Source organism: Oryzias latipes, chromosome 8 (genome assembly GCF_053564925.1).
Source record: "Oryzias latipes strain Hd-rR chromosome 8, Olatipes_Hd-rR_3.1".
Taxonomy (NCBI): Eukaryota; Metazoa; Chordata; class Actinopteri; order Beloniformes; family Adrianichthyidae; genus Oryzias; species Oryzias latipes.
The window spans coordinates 12096565-12119383 of NC_136244.1; the positions used below are offsets into that span (position 1 = coordinate 12096565).

At 38.8% G+C, this 22819-nt stretch overlaps 2 protein-coding genes and 1 long non-coding RNA gene across 7 annotated transcripts; 1 reads left to right on the forward strand and 2 right to left on the reverse strand.

The window, feature by feature from the left end:
* Window positions 1-1087: 1087 nt before the first annotated feature.
* recql5 (RecQ helicase-like 5) lies at window positions 1088-13215 on the reverse strand. Of its 3 annotated transcripts, XM_011478352.4 has the most exons (20): window positions 13036-13215; window positions 12783-12904; window positions 10255-10776; window positions 8143-8239; window positions 7940-8051; window positions 7702-7864; window positions 7545-7627; window positions 4819-5040; window positions 4651-4747; window positions 4259-4295; window positions 4126-4184; window positions 3841-3911; window positions 3667-3760; window positions 3423-3593; window positions 2750-3339; window positions 2639-2675; window positions 2369-2575; window positions 2225-2291; window positions 2011-2146; window positions 1088-1738 (listed from the first exon to the last, which is right to left on the reverse strand). In XM_011478352.4, the coding sequence occupies exons 1-19, from the start codon at window positions 13127-13129 to the stop codon at window positions 2022-2024; spliced, it is 2970 nt and encodes a 989-aa protein (XP_011476654.1). In that variant the 5' UTR covers window positions 13130-13215; the 3' UTR covers window positions 1088-1738; window positions 2011-2021. The 3 variants fall into 3 exon arrangements, with proteins under 3 accessions (XP_011476654.1, XP_011476653.1, XP_078807587.1); XM_011478351.4 differs by having other exon boundaries at window positions 1088-2146; XM_078951461.1 differs by lacking the exons at window positions 12783-12904; window positions 13036-13215 and adding an exon at window positions 11326-11461 and having other exon boundaries at window positions 1088-2146.
* LOC105354589 (uncharacterized) lies at window positions 5409-9277 on the forward strand. Its single transcript, XR_909178.4, has 3 exons — window positions 5409-5639; window positions 6759-6880; window positions 6953-9277. It is a non-coding gene; the product is annotated as an uncharacterized LOC105354589 (long non-coding RNA).
* Window positions 13216-15723: 2508 nt separating the features above from the next.
* On the reverse strand, window positions 15724-21852 carry si:ch211-120g10.1 (butyrophilin subfamily 1 member A1). Of its 3 annotated transcripts, none has more exons than XM_011478350.3 (10): window positions 21718-21852; window positions 20771-20854; window positions 20322-20420; window positions 18040-18141; window positions 17785-17916; window positions 17567-17704; window positions 17439-17490; window positions 17320-17346; window positions 16962-16988; window positions 15724-16880 (listed from the first exon to the last, which is right to left on the reverse strand). In XM_011478350.3, the coding sequence occupies exons 2-10, from the start codon at window positions 20828-20830 to the stop codon at window positions 16321-16323; spliced, it is 1197 nt and encodes a 398-aa protein (XP_011476652.1). In that variant the 5' UTR covers window positions 20831-20854; window positions 21718-21852; the 3' UTR covers window positions 15724-16320. The 3 variants fall into 3 exon arrangements, with proteins under 3 accessions (XP_011476652.1, XP_004071581.1, XP_078807588.1); XM_004071533.4 differs by having other exon boundaries at window positions 17785-17919; XM_078951462.1 differs by lacking the exons at window positions 20771-20854; window positions 21718-21852 and having other exon boundaries at window positions 17785-17941; window positions 20322-20386.
* Between the last annotated feature and the right edge of the window lie 967 nt (window positions 21853-22819).

The following is a 22819-nucleotide window of genomic DNA, read 5'->3' on the forward strand; positions in this document are numbered from 1 at the left end:
AAAATGAACATCTTTTATTTAATAGCTAATTAAACTATAAGACAGCTAGGCAGAATTTCACTCTCAAAACACCTACTTAGTTCAATTTCAATTCCCAGGTTTCAAATTCAGCGCAAAGCTTCTATAATTTGACTTTTTAAATCCAGCACTGTAATAAAATGCATTTACATTAATTGATAAAATAAAGTTTTAAGGACCCTAAATGTTTTTTCTTCCATCAGTTTTAGTCTTAAGAATGGTTTTATAAACATAATGTATCAGATTACCATCGCCTCTATTAATAGTATTTTTAGTTTCTATTCATGACCCCCTTTGTAGCGTTCACAAGTGAGACGCCGTAAATTACAAACAGTCCTTGAAAGCAGCATCCATATAGATGATGTCACCACTTCCTTGGGCCTCTCGCCTCCATCCACCACTCCAGCAAGCCTCAGCAGCAGCATCTCTGTTTTTTTTTTGTTGTTGCTTTTTTTTGCTTATTCGTGTACAGATCAAGTCAGGATGAAATATGAATCAGAAATAAGCAAACAATAACAAAAATGCAGGCGTGAAAAGAGACAAAAAAGGACAGTACAGGCAAGATAAGGAACAACTTCAAATAACAATAGTTTTGTAATATTTTCACAAATTATTGTCTTCTTTTTCATGATGAATTACGTTTAAGACTTCAGATAATCAGAAAAGTAATTTTTAAAGATGGTAAACATTTATCTATAAGTATAATGCACAATTTTGCACAGAATAATGACAAGGTTGATAACATCAGAAACGTCAGAGACCAAAAGTATAGAACATCAGTTAAAGAGAAAGTGAAAATATTAAAAAATTGTAAGTGCCACTAAATTATAAAGGTCAGACCAGTAGACCTTTGTGCGTTTACAGCTTTAACAGGTGCTGATGAGAAAAAAAATGCACGGATCAGATTGAAACTTGAACCTTTTGTGTAAAAATTCTCCCACAGTGTAAATTTGACATTTTGTTTAAATGTGTTTCTTTAATTTTTTCATGTATAAAGAAATGTATTTATCAAGGTGTTTTCTAAGTCGCAATGAGCAGCAACTCATAGAAATACTCTCACTGCACAGGATGTGTTTTACCCAGCACTCATTTTATTGCATTTATTGTTACACAAACAGTCAAGCTTGACCACAGTACAGTCAGGCCTCTGTGACAATCTTTGGATTTCTTCCTGACTTTGAGAAAAGTGACGTTTCACAATCCTCATAGGCACTACACCTACAAAAATATAAAGAAATAAAGAAAACCATTTATTCCTTAAGGATTCTTTCATACGTTTAAAGTAAGATGCTTAAATTAAGAAAAAACGTAAGTACATATCACACAATTGTTTTCACATTTTCAGCAAACAAAACATGTAGCAGCAACTTTTACAGATGAGAGGGCGCAAATACAGAATTGCCTGCTTTAAAACTGATATTTAGTACATGTTTAACTTCATTTACTACCAATTAGATATTTATTTTGTAATAAAGATCCCAGGGTTTGGGCTTTTATTTTGAAGGAGATGTTCAAAAAAATGCTTTTAAACAAAGATCTGAATAGAAATGAGATCAATTGATGTAAACTTGAGAAAAATTATTCTCTAGCACTGTCATTAGAGCGAGCCAAATGCACGGTTTGCTTTTTGATGAATCATTGCTTCTCGTTTTATTTTTGGCCGGCGTGTCCAGTGTGTAAAAGGTCCCAGATACCGCCTCAGAGAGCTGGAGCCTCATTCCTGCATTAAAAAAGAAAAAGAAAACTACCAGCTTTAAAGCCAACCTGACAGAAGTTAGACTATGCAGCAACACACACATTTCTGTCAATGGGGAAAAACTGTCAAAGCATTTGTCTCATAAGTGGCTCACTCCATGCTTTTGAGGAGGAATAACTCTTGCAACAAAATAGACTTTAATAAGAACATGACTTGCAGACATCTGGGACAGAATCCATCATCTAAGGAACTGGAAAGGCATGTAGGCATTGAGTTAAAAAGGTTGAAAAACTGACTTTAGCTTCCTTTATTTTTTGTTTTCTGTGGATTTCCTGCTGTGCGGTGCTTTTAGAAGCTCCCAGTCCGCCTCATTCTCACATCGCTGGACTTTGCTGAAATAGGTCTTGATGAGCTTCTTGGCCTCAGCTTTAACTGTGACACAAAGTTGGGTTAGTAAGACTCTTGTAGAAACCAAAAAACCGACAATTTTCTGTTCAAAGCCCAGCTTACCTTGATCCTTTCCCACTTTTTCTGCAAGAAGGTGCGACAAGTAGCGAGCAAACGCCTTGAATAGCTCCTAGAAGAAAACATATCTATTTATTAGGTCAGTGCAAACATACTGAGTCTTAAAACGGTAGGAAAAAAAACCCCCACCTTGGTGGCAAACTTTCCCTGAGTGTACAAGGGGTCCAGGTAACGGACTACAACCTCAGCCGCCTCCTTCAGGGTCACGGGCTTCACCGCTTTGCTGCGCGACTGCAGGACTTTATGCTGCACGTTGGGGTTGAACGTCACTCTTTTGCTTCCGCCGGTAAGTCGGCTGCGCTTTGGCGGTGGAGGCGACTCCCTGTCTGCTTCAATCTGGAAAGATTTGGGTGAGAAACTAAACACGGAGTACGACTAGAATCTTTTTGGGAAACGTACCTCTTCTGGATTTGATTCCTCATCAGGTTGGCTTTTTCTGTTTGAGAAGGTGAAATGGTTAGAAATGCTTATTAAGTAAAGTATCAAAATTATCAGGTGGATGAAAATTACTCTGAGGTAAGAATCATATCCTGTCCGGACGATTCTTGAACTACTTTCAGTGGTTTCTCCTCTTCATCATCAGTGATAACCATCACTTCAGTTTTAGTTTCCTCAGTGTCTGATGCCACAGGGCTGCTTGGGGAGCGCTGCTGCCAGCCGTTTTCCTGAGAAACCGCAGCTGTTGAATCAACTATTGCACTTTCTGCTTCATTGGGCGCCTCCTCTTCCTCACATTTCGTCTCCTCTTCCTCACATTTTGTCTGCTCTGGCAGTTTCTTCTGAAAGTACTGGAAGATGTTGTGGGAGCTCTTTGCTGCCTCTGCCAGCTTCTGCTGCTTTTTGCTGACGCCTCTGCCTCCTTTCGATGGGCTGACTGTGGAAGCACCGGCGGCGGGCGCTCGGACGAATGGCGAGATCGTCTCTTTTTCGGTCTCCCTGATCTTCTTTGCGTCCGACTCTCCTGAGGTGTCGCAGACAAACCCGCCACTCTCTGTCCCTTTGTCGGGGATGTCAGACATGGAGGCTTTCAGCAGCTCTCTGGCAGTCACGTAGGGGTTCGAGGAGCCCCTTTGGCCTGCTCCTACTCTCTTTCGTTTAATCTGGTTGAACAATGGAGATCGGAGAGACATGACTAAAAAAGCTCGAGGAATATTGTCCAAAAAGTTTTGACGGCAGATCTTACAGAGTACATCTCAGACGCAGAGGTGAAGCCCTGCAGCTCAGCAGGATATGTAAACGAAGAAGAGGAGGAAGCCTCCTCCTTGAGCTTCATCTCAGCTTCTCTGGATGTCCTGCTCTCGTCTGCTCCATTATTTTTAGCTTCAGAAGAAGGCGTTGCTTTCATCTCTAAAACCTTTAGAACGAAAGGGAAAACATTTTATTGGACCTTTACAAAAAGACAAAACAGCCAAATAATCTGCAGCTACCTGTTTTAGGATGGCTGCTTTGTACAAGTTTGAGGATTTGCTTTTTTTGAAGATTTCATATTCCATATCAACAGCTAGCAAAAGACTGTCATCACTGAAAACAAATTAAAAAAAGTGTTTATTTTTGGACATAATGTATTGATCCAAGAAAGAGGACAGAAGAGTTGGACTCACTTAAATGCACCTTCTGCCCCCTGCTGGCCTTGTAGGGCCTCCTGTAGGCGGGATAGGCAGTGCTCTCTGGTCTGAGAAATAAACCAACATTTTTAAAAAGTCACTCATTTAAGTTCAAATATTAAAAAAAATAAAAGTTTTTATTTTTATTTAGAGGAAAGTATTTCTTAAACATGTTATTTGAAATAGTAAGCTTTCAAAAACTTTTAGTATTGATGAGTCCGAGTTTCTGTGGAGCTGCAAATGAAGGCAGCATTTCCGTGGAGTGCAGTCTTTAACTTGTACCTTCACGGTGAGCTTGGGGATCTTATCGCTGCTGGCCTCCCTGAGCGGACAATCGGGATCTGCACAGCAGGCAATGCTGGTTATTCCACGAATCCACCTCAAACTGCTTAAGACCTTTCTTTATCGAGATTACCTGGCAGAACGAAGTCTTCACTTTGACTGTCAGAGCCCTAAAAAACACACCTATTAGTAAAATATCCACTTTGATTTAGTCAGATGAGGTAGAAAACTACTTGTACTGTAAATTATTAGGATCTCATGTTTGTAATCTACTTCATGTGTTTCTCTTTAAGGTTTTTCCGAAGCCAAGAAGAGAAAAAAATATATTTATAAACCAAAAAGTCCTAAAATGTTTGGTTTCTGATGTTTTAAATTCCTGTTTTTTTATTTTAGTCGTTAAAAGCTTTGGCCAAATCACTTTGGGCGTTCTATTATTACGGCTGCCAACAGCTGGCATCCAGATGTGTGGAAAGAGGACATGAAAACACATGTAGAGTTTTGTAGGAAAAGTTTGTGTGGATTCACCTTCCGCAGCTTCATCTGCTTCTTAAAGAGCTCTGAAAACTCTTTTTTCCTCTTCGCGCCCTCATCTTCACCACTGCCTCCCTCCTCTTCGTCGTACCTGCAAGGTGACACGTCAACATGGCGTTCTAGCAGCAGAGACAGCTGTGATCTGGACAGAAGCAGGCCTGCCTTTCAAAGCCGTAGCCCTTCTTTCCTCCTCCGTAGAGGCTCGGCTGGAAGCCGAAGGCGCCTCTGGGTTCGCTGCTCTGGGCCGCCTCGGTCCTGGTGCTGAGTGCGGCCGCTCTCTCCAGCTGCGCCCGCACCATCTTGGGGTTACGGCAAAAGTCGCAGGCTCCTGCGCAGTTTGGCGTCTTGTTCCCAAAAAACTTGGAGATGGAGGCATGGCGACAACTGATGAGAGGGGAAGAATACACATAGCACCAAATCATTAGACCCATGGATTATCAGAGCTTTTGTTATAAGGAGTCTGCAACTCAAAATAGGGATTAAAAACAAAAAACTGAGACAAAAGCTTCACAAAAGTTTGCAGTGATTTTAGATTTCTGGTACAAAGTTTTTTCTAATGATTCCCTACAGTATTCTTAATTTATATGGAATTCTTTTGACTGTTTTTTTTTACCTAGAATAGGTTGTTTCTAAATCCTAGTTGTTCAGCAGGTTTCACACGCCAAATATTCAGCCTATTTAAGAAACTAATTCAGAAACTACAACAACCAACCCTCTCCTGTACAAAACAGAGAAGTGCCTCCAGAGGAGGTGGAGAAAAGCTGAGGCAGACCAAGACTCTGAAGAAAAGGGTCACTCCCAAGCAGGACTGTCAAGGAGAGAACAGCTGCTGAGGAGGGCAAGGAAAAGAAAAACGACTACAAACGTGGGAACATCGACAAGAAAGGAAAGGGGGAGATGATCTCCAGAACTTGACCTCAGGCTCACAACTATTCGTGGCGTGCTCACAGAGAAGTGTGGGAAAGCAGTAAAAACTTTCACAGGTAGGTGACTTCAGTCCTTTTTGCCACAGACCAACAGAGAAGCATCTGAAGGAGGCTCTTTTTAATGATTAAAAAAAGAAAAAAAAACAGCTTTGGTGCTGCAAATTTCTACATCTGTAACAATTCTAATACTTTTAGTTCATCTGTTGAACCACAGAAAACATTGGCAAGAACGTCAATATTCCTCCAAATCTTTTAGTTCAAGTCTCAAATTAGCATTTTTACAACACCTCTCAGCTAGACACACCCGACTCCCCACAACGACAAAGTCAACAGTCGGACACTCCGCCCATTCCAGCCTGCAGAGGACGGATGATTTTGTTGAAACTCCCACTTAACAGGATTCTCTTCATACTGAAGAGTAAAGAAAAGAAATGGAACAAAAAGCACATGCTTCTCTCATTGAGCTCTTCTTTCTTATTGTAATAATGATACACAATGGCAACTGTAAAAGACCACAAACCATGTTTTTGGTGTTCTTGTGGCCTTTTTTCTGATTATGGAGGACATGGATAAAGAAATGTAAGCATAACATTGCATTTCTGAGTATTTCTTTATTGGAAGCAGATGAAAAACATTGTACTTGTGATGTAGAAAATACACCACAAGCTCCCTGATCCGCTGACGTCTCCACCTGTAGACGACTAGATCCGTGTAAGTCTTTGTTGTCCTTGTCTGAGCTGGTATCTGGCTGGAAGCTGTACGGCTGGATATCTCCAATATTATTCGCCATTTTTGTTGCACTGGTAATGTTAGGTTGGGAGTTGTAAGCTAGTGGGAAAAGTGTATATATGTACCGGTATGTAAAAAAAATAGCTCAGTTATGGGTACCGGGAAGGGGGGCGTGGTTGCTCTGCACTAAGAGTCCCGCCCACAACTCAGAGGAAAATTTCGAATGAACTACTGCCTCTCTGCAGAAAATAAGTCTTAGAAAATGACCCCCTTTATGATTTAGGCTAAAAATGATTATAAATGGTTATAATCATAATAAATAAAAGCCAACTGGGAACGCTTTGAAAACAGAACAAAAAGTGATCGGAGTGGATCTTTAAAAGCTTGATCCTGATCACAGCAAACCTCATCCGAAAATAAAATCTACGCCTTTATCTGTCCCCTCAGCAGGATGGACGCCAAAGAAGAAAGCTTGGGCCTCCTGAAGACGATATGGGTGAAGCTACAGGGTCTGTCCAGTGAGAACCCAATAGATCTGGGAGCTTTCTTCATCCTCTTAGCTTTCATCTGTGAGTCCCACGCCGGTTTGTCCAATTCTCCGCCTGACGTGATCTGGTCATTAAGTTGCTATTCCTCCACAGTGATGTTCACGCTCGCGTTAGTGCTGATCCCCGTGAGCTACTGCTGCTGCTGCTGTCGCAAAAAGAAGTAGGAGGGAGTCGGCTTTGAGGGGAACATGGTCCACTGAAGTGGGAAGACATCAAACACTCAAGCGCAGAGGCTCTTTCAAGGCCAAACCATCCATTCTTAAGAATGCTGCTGACATATATCATACAGTAAAGGGTGTGCCCTATTCTGAAACTGGCAACCAGTAAAACAGTGTCACGACAGGCTGCCAAACACGCCTGATTTCTGGAAAAGCAGCATTCCAGGGAGCATCCCTGCCCAACAGGAACCCTTCAGTTTAGAGGAAAAGGAGGGACCGGCCGCGAGCACCAAACAGTAGTAAAGAAGATCAAACAGGGGTACCAACGGAGAGCCGTGGAGGTTTACTACCATCAAGTATTCTCAAAGTTATGCCTGAAATGTCTGATTTTTGAACAGAAACTTTGTGTCACATGATATAAATGTTTCCGCTTTCTTTTCACACTTTCAAAACCCTAAATATCCGTCTACAACTGAAGGACTTTGGATAAAATGTTTTAAAACAAATTGACTGCAGCAAACATTTACCTCTCCTGCTCACAAAACAGCACCATGGCTTCAAAGTCAGTGATGGCGCTTTTATCCGACTCCTTCGCAGAGCCGCGTTTTTCCTGAGAAAAGGGGTCTTCGGTTATAAAACAGAAAGAATGAGATCCTTCTAGTTGAGCTCAGTTGGTAATCGGACCTGTCTTCGGTTGACCTCCTGTCGGATGAGGAAGTTTATTTGCTCCTTATCTTTGGGAGAGTAGTAGGTGCGACATGAGGAGGGGAGGCCGTCTCTGCCGGCGCGACCCGACTCTTGGTAGTAACTAGCCAGTGATTTAGCCAGGTTCCAATGAGCTACAAATCTACAAAAAAACCACAACCACAATAAAAAAACATGTAGATCTGAATCTGACATAGAGCGAATCACAAATCTTTACCTGACATTAGCTTTATCGACCCCCATACCAAAGCTGATGGTAGCAACGATGACCAGCACCTTCCCCTGCATCCACTCATTCTGTGCTTCTGTGCGATCTCCTGCTTTCAAACCTGCAAAGGTTTACCCCAAAGTGTGGGTCATTTCTGACCCAGAGTATACACCAGGCAGTAAAAAAAACAAAAAACAAACAAACGAGCCTACCTGCATGATATGGTTTGGCCAAGACGCCAAGCTTAGTCAGCTGGTAAGCCACAGTTTCACAGCCTTCTCTGGTTCGACAGTAAACGATCCCGCAGCCCTGTTCCCAAACACAAACATTTATCTACGACAGCAGCTTTCAGAAAACACAAGCGGATGGTGTAACAGGATAAAAAAGTGAGTAAAAAGGCTAAGACAACAGTTTAAAATGCTTAAAATAAAGCTCAGCCATGTGTGTTGACACAGTAAGAATAACCTCGCTACTCTGTGGGACTCAGAAAGATTAGAGTTCTTTTTGTACGAACCAGAGATTTTCAAGCTCTAAAAATAACCAGACTCACACCATCAATAATCCAAAAGTTACTATCTGGTTTAGATACAACCCTTTATAAATGTAACCACTATAAGTTCCAGTTTACATACAACAAAAAGTGACAGAGGTCATGATGGTCATGATGGCAACATTCATCAGATCCACAAAACATTCCTGCTTTTATTGGGAAAAAGGTTGGAAAATATAGTAGATTTAAAAAATAATGTTATACATTATAAGTTAGTTATAAGTTTTTTTTCTATTCTATTCATAAAACTGTAAAGCTTTAAGAAGACCACAAACAGGTAAAAAAATGACTTTTAAAGACCCACTCTGATGAAAACTGTATTTTCTTGTTTTTTTACAAGTTCTTGTAACCTTTTTTCCCGTAATTGAGGACATATTTTGAAAAAATTAAGCTTAAAATAGCAATTCTTAGTATTTCTTTATTTAAATCGTTAATCAGGAGCATGACAAAAAAAAAAGCAGTTTGAAGACTAGCGTATTACTGTCATCGAAAAAAAAAGCAGGGTGGACCACTGAGACAACTACATTGTAATTTTGGGCTATATAAATAAAACTTGAATTGAATTGAACTGGGAACACTTTAAAATAGATCAAAAGATGAACGGAGTGGCTCTTGAAATACAGCAGGGTGTCACGTCAATTTTTCTATGAAACAACATTTTGTTAAAATATTGATTTATTTGCCAAATTTACACTGTAAACTAATTGCTGAAAAATTACTTTTTTATTACTTGTAACTTTCTCTGATAGAAGTGGAACTTTTATTAATAAAACAATAAACAGCTTTGTTAGAAATAATGATAATTGTTATTTTTGTTATTGTTGTTTCAGCTCTGTTGTTAAGGTTTTGTTATTTTTATTTTTACTTTTGTCATTTGCTTGTGGGAAATAAATGAACCCTGACCCATTTATTCCAAAAACTAAAATTGTCCAAAAACTAAAATTATGTGGAATGTACCACAGAAAACATTTCTGCTGTTTTCCCGTTTTGTTTTATCGGTACGCCTGCACAAGAAATCGCAAATTTAACGTTATCGCGATATCAAGCTGTGCAATCTGCATATCACGAAAGACGGCAAAAATTGTAATAAATGGTTACCTTAAATGTACTAAAACAATCTTATGGTAGCTTGAAGTATTTAACGAATCAAATAAATCCCTTTATGCATTTAACCAATCGGATGGACACCTATATGTTGACCAATCGTATGGAGCCCTTTCATGTTAGATATTTGTCTCCTATGTCGACACGCGTCATTTAGAGTTTAATGTTTAAACTGTTGCAATGAAATGGGAATGATGTTTCTGGTTGTTTTGCTATTCGTTCATGTACCGCAAGTTATATTGTCAATATTGATCAATAATATTGCGATTTTTCCTCACATCACGCAGCCCTATTCATGGGTTTATTAAAAAAGGACAAAAAAGTTCATTCTTAATTTTACAATAAACAAGAAAGACGATTTTTGTCTGAAAAACTCTACGAGGAATTGTTTTTTAAAGAAAATAAAGAGATGGATTTAAAGAATCCATATTGTATTTCCTGAAATAAAGATGGTGAAGTGATTCCCTAAAATGTAACATAAAAAACAAGACACGTCATTCTTTTACGCAAAATTATAAGTCTTTATCATATTAGTAACATTTTACCACCACAGGAAAGGAAAAGCAAAATTTTACAATAGAAAAAAAGTCTAAAAAAATAAATGTAAATATAGAAGATGATTTTCTACGTTCCAATATTATCTTAAATAATGTAAGGAAGTTCTACAAACCTGTCCATTTGAGCCATTCTCCATTTCCAGAGCCTTCCTAATGAAGGCATGAAGGTGCACATAAGGGTTGGGCAGCAGGTCCCTGAAGATTACATCATAGTACAAATTACTCCGAAAAACAGGCGTAACGAACGACAGCGGCGAGCTCAGCCTCAATGACTTCACGATGTCTTCTTGGACATTCTTGGGCGCCGTTGCCGTCAAAGCCAAGCAGGGCACTCCCGGCATGCGAGCTCGCAGCTCACCCAGCTTAAGATAGTCTGGTCTAAAATCATGGCCCCACTGGGAGACACAGTGAGCTTCGTCCACAGCCACGTAGGACAGCAGACTGCGGGAGCACAGGTCAGTCAAGCAAGGCTGGAATGAGGGGGAAGCCACCATCTCTGGAGTGATGTACAGAAGCTTCAGCTTGGGGCTGCTGCTCCCCAGATCGGCCAGGATGAGACGGCGCTCACCCACATTGAGCTTGGAGTTGATGGAACAGGCGGGGATGTTCAGCTCCTTCAGATGGTTGACTTGGTCCTTGAAAGAGGAGAAGCGGTGAACACACACACACACACACACACACAAGGCTGCTCCAACTCACAAACATTGTGTTTGGCTGTTGTTTGCATTTTTGCGTCACATTTTTTGCAGCTATGTATGTCAGAGGTCTGCAGCCATTTGGGCCTGTTTCTCACTGATCAAAACCTTACAGGAAAGTCTTAGATCACGCTTTTGAAAATGTTGATGCTACTTTGCATTTGGATCCCCGTTACTTTAGAGATATACATTAATCATATTTCTTTTTTGTCATTTATAAAACACAGAAATATACAGAGAAAAAGATGGTTTCCTTAAATTGTTTTTTACTTTCGACAGAAGCTCATAGGACTTCATCCTGTGTTTCACAGGATCATCCCACTAAATTTAATGTCCTCCCATGAAAAATATTAAACAAAACAAGTCAAAAATCAAATTTTCTCTTGTTATTCCTTAAGTCTACTTTGGTGTCAGCCTTTTCTTTTCACTCACTACTACCGTTATTCTGAACATGACTTTATTCGTTAATGATTCAAAAGAAATATTTACCATAAAGAAATGTATTTTCTTAAAAACTCTCTTCTGTTGCTGTTGTTCACCTTTCAGGGATTCCTACAGCAAATCAGCTTTCAGTGAATTGCACTTGTGGTTTGGCAGAGATTTTTACGCCAGATTTCCTTTTGAGGTGCCATTTCTAATCAAATGTGTGCATTGTTTTTATTTGATTTCAAAGATAAACATAAAATGAAAATAAACACAAGAGTTAAAAATTGACAGGTAAAACAAAGCATAAATTAAAATCGTAAATAAAAGAAAGCAATCATTAAAGATCAAACATTTAAAAAAAAAAAAGTAAATTATGTGGCATCATTAAATTGCCACAGTCAAACAAGGCGCTGTAGATTTAAAACAAAATAAAATAAACACAACAGCTACAAGATTAAAACAATTAAAGGTAGAAAGTACAAATAAGTGCCATAAAAACACAACACAACTGTAAAACACACCAGCAAAACAAAGTCTCTGGGGAGCTTGGCTATTAAAATATTTTTTTAGATTTTTTTTTTTTTTTTTTTAAAGAATGCTCAGTGGCAACGCATTCTACAGCTTCAATGCACATATTGAAATCTGAGCTTCCTCTTGGACCTCAGTACCTCCAGGAGAGCTGATCAGCTGATTTGAGGCACCAGGTTGGGGTGTAAGGCCGCAGAAGCTCCGAGAGATACGGCGGTGCATGGTTATTTAACCCTTGTGCTGTCTTAAATGACCCCACCCTTACATTGACGTGTTCTCCCTACCATGACAAAGGTGGATAAAGGTGGAAAGATTTCATGTAATCCATGGACACCAGTGAAGATCACAAAACTTTGAAGAAAAAAGGTTCAGCGCACTGTCTAGTGGGTCTAGATGACCCAACTCCCAATGTTAAAGTGCCTAGGACAGCACAAGGGTTAAAGATTTAAAAACAAATAAAAGAATTTTAAAATGAACTCTAAAATTCCCAGGCAGCCATTGAAGGGTAGCCAGGATGAGGGTGACATGGTTCCTCATACCAACCAGAACCCCAGCAGCTGGACCAGCTGGAGACGTCAGAGGGACGACTGTGGGACTCCGAAATACAGACAATGACAATAATCCAGCCAATCCTTGCATGGATTACTGTATCAAAATGTTGTTTCTGTAAAAATGGTTTAACCTTCACTTGACTAAAGTATTAATCGTTTATGAAATCTGTGCACTCCGGAGAAAAGTTAGAGAACACAAGGCCTCTTAACCTGTCAGATGATCTTATTGTTCTAGGAGCACCTCGGTCATAAATGTATAACCTAAGTAATTTAAACTGATTCACTGAGTAAATTTTCAAAGTAGGGCTATTATTTTCTTTTTCTTTCACCAGAGATCCATTAGGGGGGGGGGGGGGATTAAAGAGCGACCTGTGTCTTCCACAGGTTTGCAGACTCCTGACCAAAGTGATGAGGAAGTGTCAATGGAAGAGAAAAACTGACCTGGATTAAGGCGATCAGCGGGGAAATGACCAGAGTGATGCCCTCTGCCAGCATTGCAGGCAACTGATAGCAAAGAGACTTTCCTGCTCCAGTGGGCATACACACGAACACATCCCTGTCACCTGCACAAAGACAACAACCACCACACAATTCAGACTCAACACCGTTCGCGACAGCCAAAGACGCTAATTAGCAAAACAACAACGTACTTAGGGGTGAAAAAACAACAATAACAAACGGTTTGTTGTCTTACCTTTGAGGACTGCTTTGATGACATCTTCCTGCAGTTTAGACCTAAAATTATTGAACCCAAAGTGTGTTTTTAAAGCCTGTTTTAAACTTGTCATCGCTTTTTCCCCTTTCTTTAAAGTAGTCGGTTAAAGCTTTGCATCGTCGCAAGCTGATGACGCCACCGTGAAAGCGACAGAACGAAAAAAATTTGAATGGGGGGGGGGGGTATATAAACGTTTTATAAAATTGCATTAAAAATACAAAAAAAATGTATATATTTTTTTATATTTACTAATTATTTTTCCCGCTGGAAAAAAAAATCGAGCTGATTGGTTCACCTGCCTCTCAGTTTCTGATTATTTTCATTCAATTGGAATTTCCCAACGCTAAAAAATGCATGCAAATCGGAGGTGGACCATGTAATTTTGCAATGTAAATACTATGCATGGCATAGAGACACACTAAAAGGAAAATCAAGTTAAATAAATAAAAATTCCATGGAATATTTAGGGTTAGGATTATTGAAAGTTTGACAAAGAAATGCAAATTTTTTTGCCTGGGGGAAGGATCACAGTCTTGTTTTAGGCATTCTGTATATTTTAAACAAGGTGAGGCTATTTAATTTTGTTTTAATAAAATAGAAATCCTGAAAAAATTCAAATCAAAAAGTTTTCAAGGAAATTGTTAAAACCCAATGGTAATTTTAGTTGATAAATGTAACTGTTTTGAGTTCCTTTTCTAGCAAAATGTTGTTGTTTTCTTTGTTTTTTAATCCCGATGTATGATTTAATTTTCCTCTTGTGTTAGTTTTCTGTTACCATCCACAATGGTAATCCTAACAATTATTAGGAAATGGCTGACATACAGGACCACTGATCTCCCTCGATCTAGGGGCTCTTCACAAGATCTCACCCTGTGGGGTTAAAGTTGTCCCAAGAACGATGAGCAAAAATCCCAGAACCACACGGGGCGACCAAGTGAATGACCTGCAGAGAGCTGGGAACAAAGTTACACACTACGGTGCCAGGGACTCAAATCCTGCAGTGCCAGACGTGTCCCCCTACTAAAGCCAGTACATGTACTTAAGTCTGCTAGAGAGTATTTGGATGATCCAGGAGAGGATTGGGAGAATGTCCTATGGTCAGATGAAACCAAAATAGAACTTTTTGGTAAGAATTCTACTCGTTGTGTTCAGAGGAGAAGTAATGCTGAGTTGCACCCAAAGAACACCATACCTACTGTAAAGCACGGAGGTGGAAACATCATGCTTTGGGGGTGTTTTTTAACAAAGGCACCAGGACAACTGATCCATATAAATGAAAGAATGAATGGGATCGTGTATTGTCAGATTTGGAGTATAAACCTCCTTCCACCAGCAATGATATTGAAGATGTAACGTGGCTGGGTCTTTCAGCATGACAAGGATCCGAAACACACTGGCCGGGTTACGAAGTGGCATTGTAAGAAACATTTCAAGGCCCGGGAGTGGCCTAGCCAGCCTCCAGGTCTCGGCCCCACAGAAAATCTTTGGAGGAAGTTGAAAGTCCATGTTGCACAGCAACAGCCCCAAAACATCACTGCTCTAGAGGAGATCTGCATGGAGGAATGGGCCAAAATACCAGCAACAGTTTTTGGAAACCTTGTGAAGACTTACCAAAAATGTTTGACCACTGTCATTGCCAACAAAGGGTATACTGTATAACAAGGTATTGAGTTGAACTTTTGTTATAGACCAAATACTCATTTTCCAACATAATTTACAAATACATTCTTTAAAAATCAGACAATGTAATGTTTTTTACTTTTCCTCCCATTTATTGTCTCATAAGATATGCCAATTATGAAAAGTGCAGGCCTCTCGACTTTTTAAGTTGGAGAACCTGCTAAATGGGTCGCTGACTAAATCCTTTTTTGCCCCCACAGTATATATTTTCGTCAGCAATACAACTTTAATCTAAATACATTGGAACACAAACAAATCAATCCAATAGCAACCACTTACATCTTCCAAAAGCATTAGAAAGCTAAATCACAGAGAAGTCTCTGTGTGCAAGGACAGCTCCTCTGCATCCAATGCTGACCTGTGTCTTCTCCCTAGTTTTCTCCACAAATGTGATCTAGAACTTGGCACACCATAAATCTTCTTTTCATTTTTGAATGCTGCGAATTGGAGATTTGCCCTCTGCCATTCAAATAAAGGAAGTGCCCTCTCTGGACATGCCAGATTTTGTTTATTTTGATTTTTTACAACTATATTGGACAAATGAGAATCCCCTGAAGCTTCACTTGGCTGAAATCCACTAATGATGTGTGCTGACTCTAACACAACACTAAGGTTAAATTTAATCAAGATTTTAAAAAAGGTGGAAAAATATATTTTCTGGGGAAAATAATTGTAAACTTATTTGATTCAATAAAAGTAAACAATATTTAAAGAAAAGTAATGTACATTTTTCTGGAACAAAAGTCATGCAGGGCTCAAGGACCTTTCTAAAAACTATTCTCAGTTAAAAGTAAATACATTTATAACAAGATCTGTCCAAATATGTTAGAAATAAATACACAATGAATCTAGATGCTACTGTCTGTAATTAAACACAAAAGTTTGTACCTATTTGCATTTTATCTGGCCTACTTTGACAAAACTAACCCAAATACGCATGCACTGGGTTTTGCAGAAAGCTGTCAACATAAAAAAGACAAAACAAAACAATTTTAACATGATTTAATTAGCATTTCAGAATATATCTATCTATATATCTATATATAGATAGATATATAGATATATATACAGATCAGGTACTTTATGCAAGATTGTGCAAACAACTTCAAAAGTCAGTCAGCCTAAAAAAAAAAACATTGAGGAATATAAATTGAAGCAAGTTTATATCACAAAAATGTAAATTGATTACATATTGTTGTAGAATATTTGTCAATTTGCCAATACTTAGTTTTAAGGTAATATATGTATCACTAAATATTTTTAATGTTTTTTCAACAGTGCTGCAAAAAAATGATATGATTCTATATAATCATTCATTACAGTGCATTTGTTGCAGGTATATGTTTGTTATAATAGAAGTGCTAGATTTCTCTCAAATACAGGAAAATGCTTGTGTGCAAAGGATCACATGTGAAAGGCTGGTAAGCAGCTTCACAGTACAGCAATAGCAGCAGAGTTTGGTCACATAGCAAAGCTCTTAGGTAGAACATTGATGGTATCATACAGCAAGATTCTAGATTTCTTAATCTAGTTTTTAATACTTTAATATGTTAGTGATTTCAAAAGGAGGAGCTGGAAGGAAGCTTAACCCCACATACACGATGTGGGGCAGAGACAGTGGTTTTTCCCTCTTGGAGACCTGATTACCAAATCCTTAACTATCTCAACTGTCCCAAACAAGGGGTACAGCTTTTCGGTGAAGGTCTCGTTGTAGGTGTAAATATGCAGCCGTTTCTCCACGTCATAAAAGGATAACTGCTCGTTGTTGTAGTCAAGGTAGACGCCAACCTTGCTGGGGATGAGACCCTGCGGCAGAGCAGTGAAGGGCACGGTGAGTGCCTTTAGCTCAGTGCCCCTCTCCAGCCGCAGGGTCAGATACCCGGTGTCAGTGTTCAGAGACTTGAAGCCTTTCCTCAGGGCTGACTCTTTTGCCACTCCCAGTCGCCAGTCACGTTCGCCCACTTCTGCTTCCCAGTAGTGGCGACCAGAGCCCAAACCCTTCATCCCAACGGCACACCACCAGCCGTCGAAACGCTGGTGGTAGTTGGGAACTTCCTTCCTCTCGAAGCCGCAACGCATCCGCTTCTCATCGGCAGAGATGAGCAGATCTGGATTGGCTGTGTCCATATCGAGGTTCACCTCCACTGCAGGGAAAAACAATATGCCAAAGGTTGAAAAAAACTTTAATCTACTAAATATTACATTTAATAATTTTTTTTCTGTACCTGCTGCATCTGTAATCCAATCCCACACTGGAAAAACAGTAAAATACAGTATTTTTTTTTAGAACGACAATGATGAGGAGACTGATTTGTTACCATAGTGCCAATAAAAACAACACATAATTACCTCAATAACAGAATGAAATTTCATGAAAAGAATGACATCTCTAATATCCATTATGAAGATAATACTCAGAAAAAAGCTATTTTTAAATGAACAACTCCTAAAAACATAGCAAACGAGGCACTTTAACTACCATGATAGGGTGATGACTCACAAAAGCACTAGTGCCACTTTTTGAGGTTTTTTTGAGTTGAAAGAAACCCTTTAAAGTGAAGTCTTTAAAATTTAAAGACCTACCAGGCTGAGGAATGTAGGAAATGCCTCCTGGAAGATTAAAAACAATTGTTGTTTTTATTAAGTATTAAAAATTAGAAGAAAAAGAATTGTTCTTTAAATGTTCTTTTTCTTCTACAAACCGATCTTCTGAGTCCTTTGTTTCCATAGAAGCCACTGCTGAGGAATGGTGTCCTGCAAAGCGGGAAGGAAGACAACTTTCACACTAATTTTTAGACGGGACAAGTCCTTTGTGAGTTTTAGATCAAACCTTATCCGGCTGCTGTGACATCAGAGTCCACATAACCAGCTCCATAGCTGTTAACAGATTAGGGAAGCGGCCCCACCGCCAGGAAGACTCCAGATCCTCCAGGACCTTTGCTACTGGTTCTCCTGGCCACACACTTTGCTGCAAGAGCACTGAGTGAGTGAGTGTACCAGCAAATATAATTGCAATAATATCTTACAGTTTGAAATAATGCTTCTTACCTCAGGTTGAGCTCGCAGATCCTTTATCCAGTTGTAGATCACAGTTTTAGCTATCTGAACTTCCTCTACATTGATAAAATCCAGTTGCTTTTCCTCAGTCTTCTCTGTCCAATCATCAGTCTGCATGGGCCTCTTCTTAACACAGAAGGAATGAATTCTAGCAAATATACTTCTATTAATATGAACATGCTTGTCTAATTAAGAATAGGATGCACATCTACTGTTATTGTTGTCTGGATGTTTCCAGACCATTACCTTGCTCTCCAGCATGTTTGCCCACTGCAGGATGAAGATCCTGCAGAGGGACGTTGGCCAGATGTCATCCTGGTTAAAGATGTGCTCCAGAACTTCTGACCTCTGTGGAGGAAAAAAAGCAGACATGAAAACAGAATATTGAGCAAAGATGAAAAAGGAAAGCTGTGGTGAGAGCATTAGAGATTAGAGAAAGAGAGGTAGAGATGGAGGTAGCAGAGATGACGATGCTGAGGTTTTCGTTGGGAGTGAGGAAGATGGATAAGATCAGGAATTCATCCATCAGATGTTAGATGTTTTGGAGATCAATGGAAGGCTGAGGCTGAAGTTGGAGCTCCCAGGGAAGAAACTTAGAGTGAGAAAGATCCAGAGAAGAGAATTTGATGGAGGCAAATTATTTGCCATGCATAGAAAAATAGATATGTCAAAAGATTCTTACCCCATTGGCATATTTTTAAATAAACAAAAAAAACGCCAAAAAAAGGTCTCACCAAGAATTCTTATTTGAAGGACAAAAATGTAGTCACTAAGACATGTTTTGTCAAACTAAGATTATTTTGCTATTGAAAAACTTTCTTGATAAGTTTATGTTTCTTGTAAGCCATAAATAATACACATTTTCTTGAACAAAGGATCTCTTTGTTTTTCTTAAGATTCCGTTTTTGTAGTGTGACAACACCTGAAAGGAAGGAGCCAAAAGGTAAAGAGGAGGAATGAAGTGTAAGGTGGTGCAGATACTCATTTAGATGTTTTTGTAATCTTCTTGCATTAAAAGACTCAAAGTATACTTGAATAGTCTGGGAAAGTTCCTATAGTAGGACATCCAGCTATTTATGTGGAAGATACTGAGCTTTTTCTAATTTTAGTGAACAAAATAGAGCTTTATGATACACAAGCACAAGAAAAAAAGGTTTGGAAACGGCTGGTAATGTCATTTAACTCCTGGAGAATAAGATATTTAAAAAATATATATCCTGGAACAACTGAGTCAAAGCTGGGATCTCTTACCTGTTTGAGTAATACCAAAACACTGAATAAAAAAATCTGGCATTCATGATTTAATGATCAAAAGTTGCCAAAAATATCTGTTTATAGATAAAGCTCTATATGCTGTATGGTGCAATCGAGTGACATGTAAGTTGAAGATGTTCTCAACTTCCATCTAGTGGTTTCAGGTGGTTAAAGACCCACTCCAATCAGGTTTGGAAAAGATGTAAAAGCATTCCCGGTGTTCTTTTAATAATGATTATGCCGTTTTTAGCCAAATCCAAAAATCTGTTTCATTTTCTAGGACATAGTTTCTGCACAAGTTCATTACAAATTTGCCTCTGAGTTGTGGGAATTGTGTAAGCGCGTCACCACTTCCTATTATCAACATGGTAACAAAAGCGGTGAGCAATTTTTTAGTTATCCAGCTGTACACTTTTGAGCCAGATGCTAGCTCAAACGAGGAAAACAAAGACGAACGTGTATCGAATCATCTATGACGTGGATGCATCAGGATGGAGCGGAACAGGAGCTTGTGGCCTGCCCCGCGTATTTTCTTTCAGAAATATGATTGTCTTTTATCTGTATATGTTGCCTGCTCATGATTCAGAACAAATTGAATAAAGAAACACTCAGAAAGGCAATTTTTAGATTAAAGGGGCTATAGCATGCTTTTCTTAAGCCTTTCAGAGTAATACTACATCCATGTATATGATAATATATTTCCTTTGGCACACTAAAGAAAGATTTTTTAAATGAAATATTAGTTATTTTTGCAGATCCTTATCCTACCCTGATGTAAGACGACTCGATCTCTGAGGCACCAGCGTTCACTCCTTGTGAGTGCCGCTCATTATATGACGTAAACCTAGAGCCGGCCTCGGCAGCGTGTCCGTGTTTTGCCCACAAAAACAAACATCTGAATGTTTGCAGAGAAAGATGTGCATATTGTGCATATAAAAGGAAACGAAAGAACACGGAGAAAGTGCGTGTGCGCGTTAGCCTGGGGCGATGCTGGCAGCACAGACTCTTCCTGGAAGAGGCTGTTCTCCCTTGTCTACGTCACAATATGAGCACCCGGTTATTTTCATGGATTGGGAAGGCTTGGTGCTCAGAGATGTGTGAATGGAGCAAAATACCCCTTTAGGGTTGTTTTTTGTGAGGAATTAACATTATAATACACTTAAAAGCTCAAAAAGTTGACTTTGCATAATATACCTAAAACTTGACTGAAGATTGCAGAGCGGTGAGGGTCCTTTTATTTATATTTTCAATACCTATTAATGAAAAAGATGTACCTGACACACTCTTTTCAGTTCTCCTGCCAGCTCCACAACAAACAGTTGATCCTTTTCCAAAGGCTCCTTCTCAGACCTTTTAGCTTTTTTGTGCAACTCCTGTGAAAGACACACAAATAAAGGAGGAACAATTGTTTGGAGCCCTACCACCCCCGTCAAAGAAGACATTTACATAACGTTGGTTCATAAGTGCTTCACAAAGGAGACACCGCCTGATTAAAATGCACATCACAGCTCCGATCCCATCAGTGAAACACAGTCAGCACTCTTGCCAGACTAAGTAATGCATGAAATTGCTCTTTTTTTTCTTCTTAAAAAAATATAACCGAAATGCGCAGTCATGTGATGCAATGACAATGTTGCCATGTCAGCCATCCCCTAAAGTATCAAGGTGACCCAAAAGAGGTTTAACTTTAAACATGATGTGATGAGAAAAAATAAAAACAAACCTTATTCTTGGCAATTAAGTACTTGGCTGGCTCCACCATGAAATGAAAACACTGCATCATCTTGTCGGCTTTCTTGGACAAATCCTAGAAATTAAAAATAAAAGCACACAAATAAAAAAAAAGTTTTTTTATTTCTTAATACTGAGATTCACAGAGTGTTCACAACCACAACACTTGTAGCTACACATTACTGCAGCAGTAACTGTCCTTTGGTGGCATTTGTACTGGAGGGCAGGTAATGTTTACCTCCAAAACACCAACACGTCATGGAGATTGTTAGACGTGGGACGGAAACTCTGCACTGATTCTCAGAAAACAAAGAGTGATCCAAACAGCATGTTGAAGGAGAGGGATGTTAGGTAATTTGATTAAGAAAAGACATGAACAGATGTGATGATTAACTGAGCCAGAATGAAACAGTTTGAAACAAAACAGACTTCTGTCTGCTGTCTGAACTGATTCCTTTGTTAACCTAGCTTGCACCTAAGGGTAAAAACAAGCTTCTCTGCAGTGTATTGCATGAAATTATTGAATGCAATAAGTTGCAGATACAATTTCAGTCTTAAATTGGCTCCAATAAGTTATAGCTTCTTCATTCATATACACATTTAATATACTAAATGAATAAATGAAAAACAAATGATCCTTGTTTTAGTCATGATGTGACATAACATGACAGTGCAGGTTTTGACAGTGACCCAGTTGCAGAGCAGCTGATGAAAGGCATAAACATAATGCATTATCGCTGCAGTAATCATCTAATAGATGATGTAAAAAGATTGTTATGCTGCTGCTAAGAAGCTTTCTTTGGGGATTTCTTTGCACCTGCCTGGTCATGGCTACTGAACGTTCGTCCCCGCAGTGCGCATATTCTACAAAGATGTTACAAAACAAAAACCTACAAAAACAAAAGGTTATTTGTAACAAATTTGTGAAATCGTACTTACCTTTACCCCAGATTACTGTGAACGTTTTCTTTACTTGAGAAATGAAAGACAGCAGAAGCTTTGCAGCGAAGTGTCTGGTCTGCGTGCTGCAGTGTCTGACCTTGTTTACAAACGGACTGAAAGTCAGCACGTCGGGTGAACTCGGCTTTCTCCGTCGTGACGTCAGCGACACCGAGGACGCCTTTATATTCTTAGCTCCATTACAAGCTGTGTGATGTTTAAATCACAAATGTAAAATAGAACTTGGATTTTTTTTAAATTATTTTTATTTATTGTTGTACGATCCTAGACAGTTTCTATTCTATTCTTTGACATGATAGTCAAACAATTGGATCTTGAGCATTCTGTTAGACATGTCTTTTTAATGTCTTGTTTTATCCTAACTAGATGATTTTTATTAAAAAATAAGATTATTTAATTATTTAACCCAAAATGTAATTAGAAATAAACTACTAGAAATCTATTTAGCCAAATCTGATTGTTCAATTTAAACTATCAGGAAAATGGAATCGTAATGTTCACTTGTGGGGGGAAATAAAATCATTTGAGTCTTAAATCTTATTGGTATCATAAATGTCTTTATAATTAATATGTCAATGATACCAATAAAAGTTCCATTCCATTTTATTGTAATTAATTAAAATATAATGATAATAATATTGTTGTTGCTGTTGTTTTTATTTTTTTATTTAGGATATTAAAAATCGAACAGTTTCAAAGGGTTAATGGTCTCAACACATCGTGGCCAGCAGAGGGCAGTGTTTGTTCGTCTCCTGTCAGCGGTTGGGACAGCAGCGGTTTGGTAAGAGCTTGGTTCAAAACTCATCCATTAAAAAAAAATATAAAAAGGAAACAATGATCACTAAAGAATAAACATAGGAGTGACCTTTGATTACTTGTGTTGCATCACGCTTCCAAAACCAAAATAAAACAAAAAAAATGTAATTATAGAATATGACAAAAATACAATAATTGGGAAACAGAAAAAAATATGTTGTTATAGTTTATAGAATCGTTTTTTTGTGTGTGTGGCTGAAACAGAGAATTTAAGATGAAAATTTGGACTTTAGTAACATTGTTTATGACTTCATGATGGAATGTG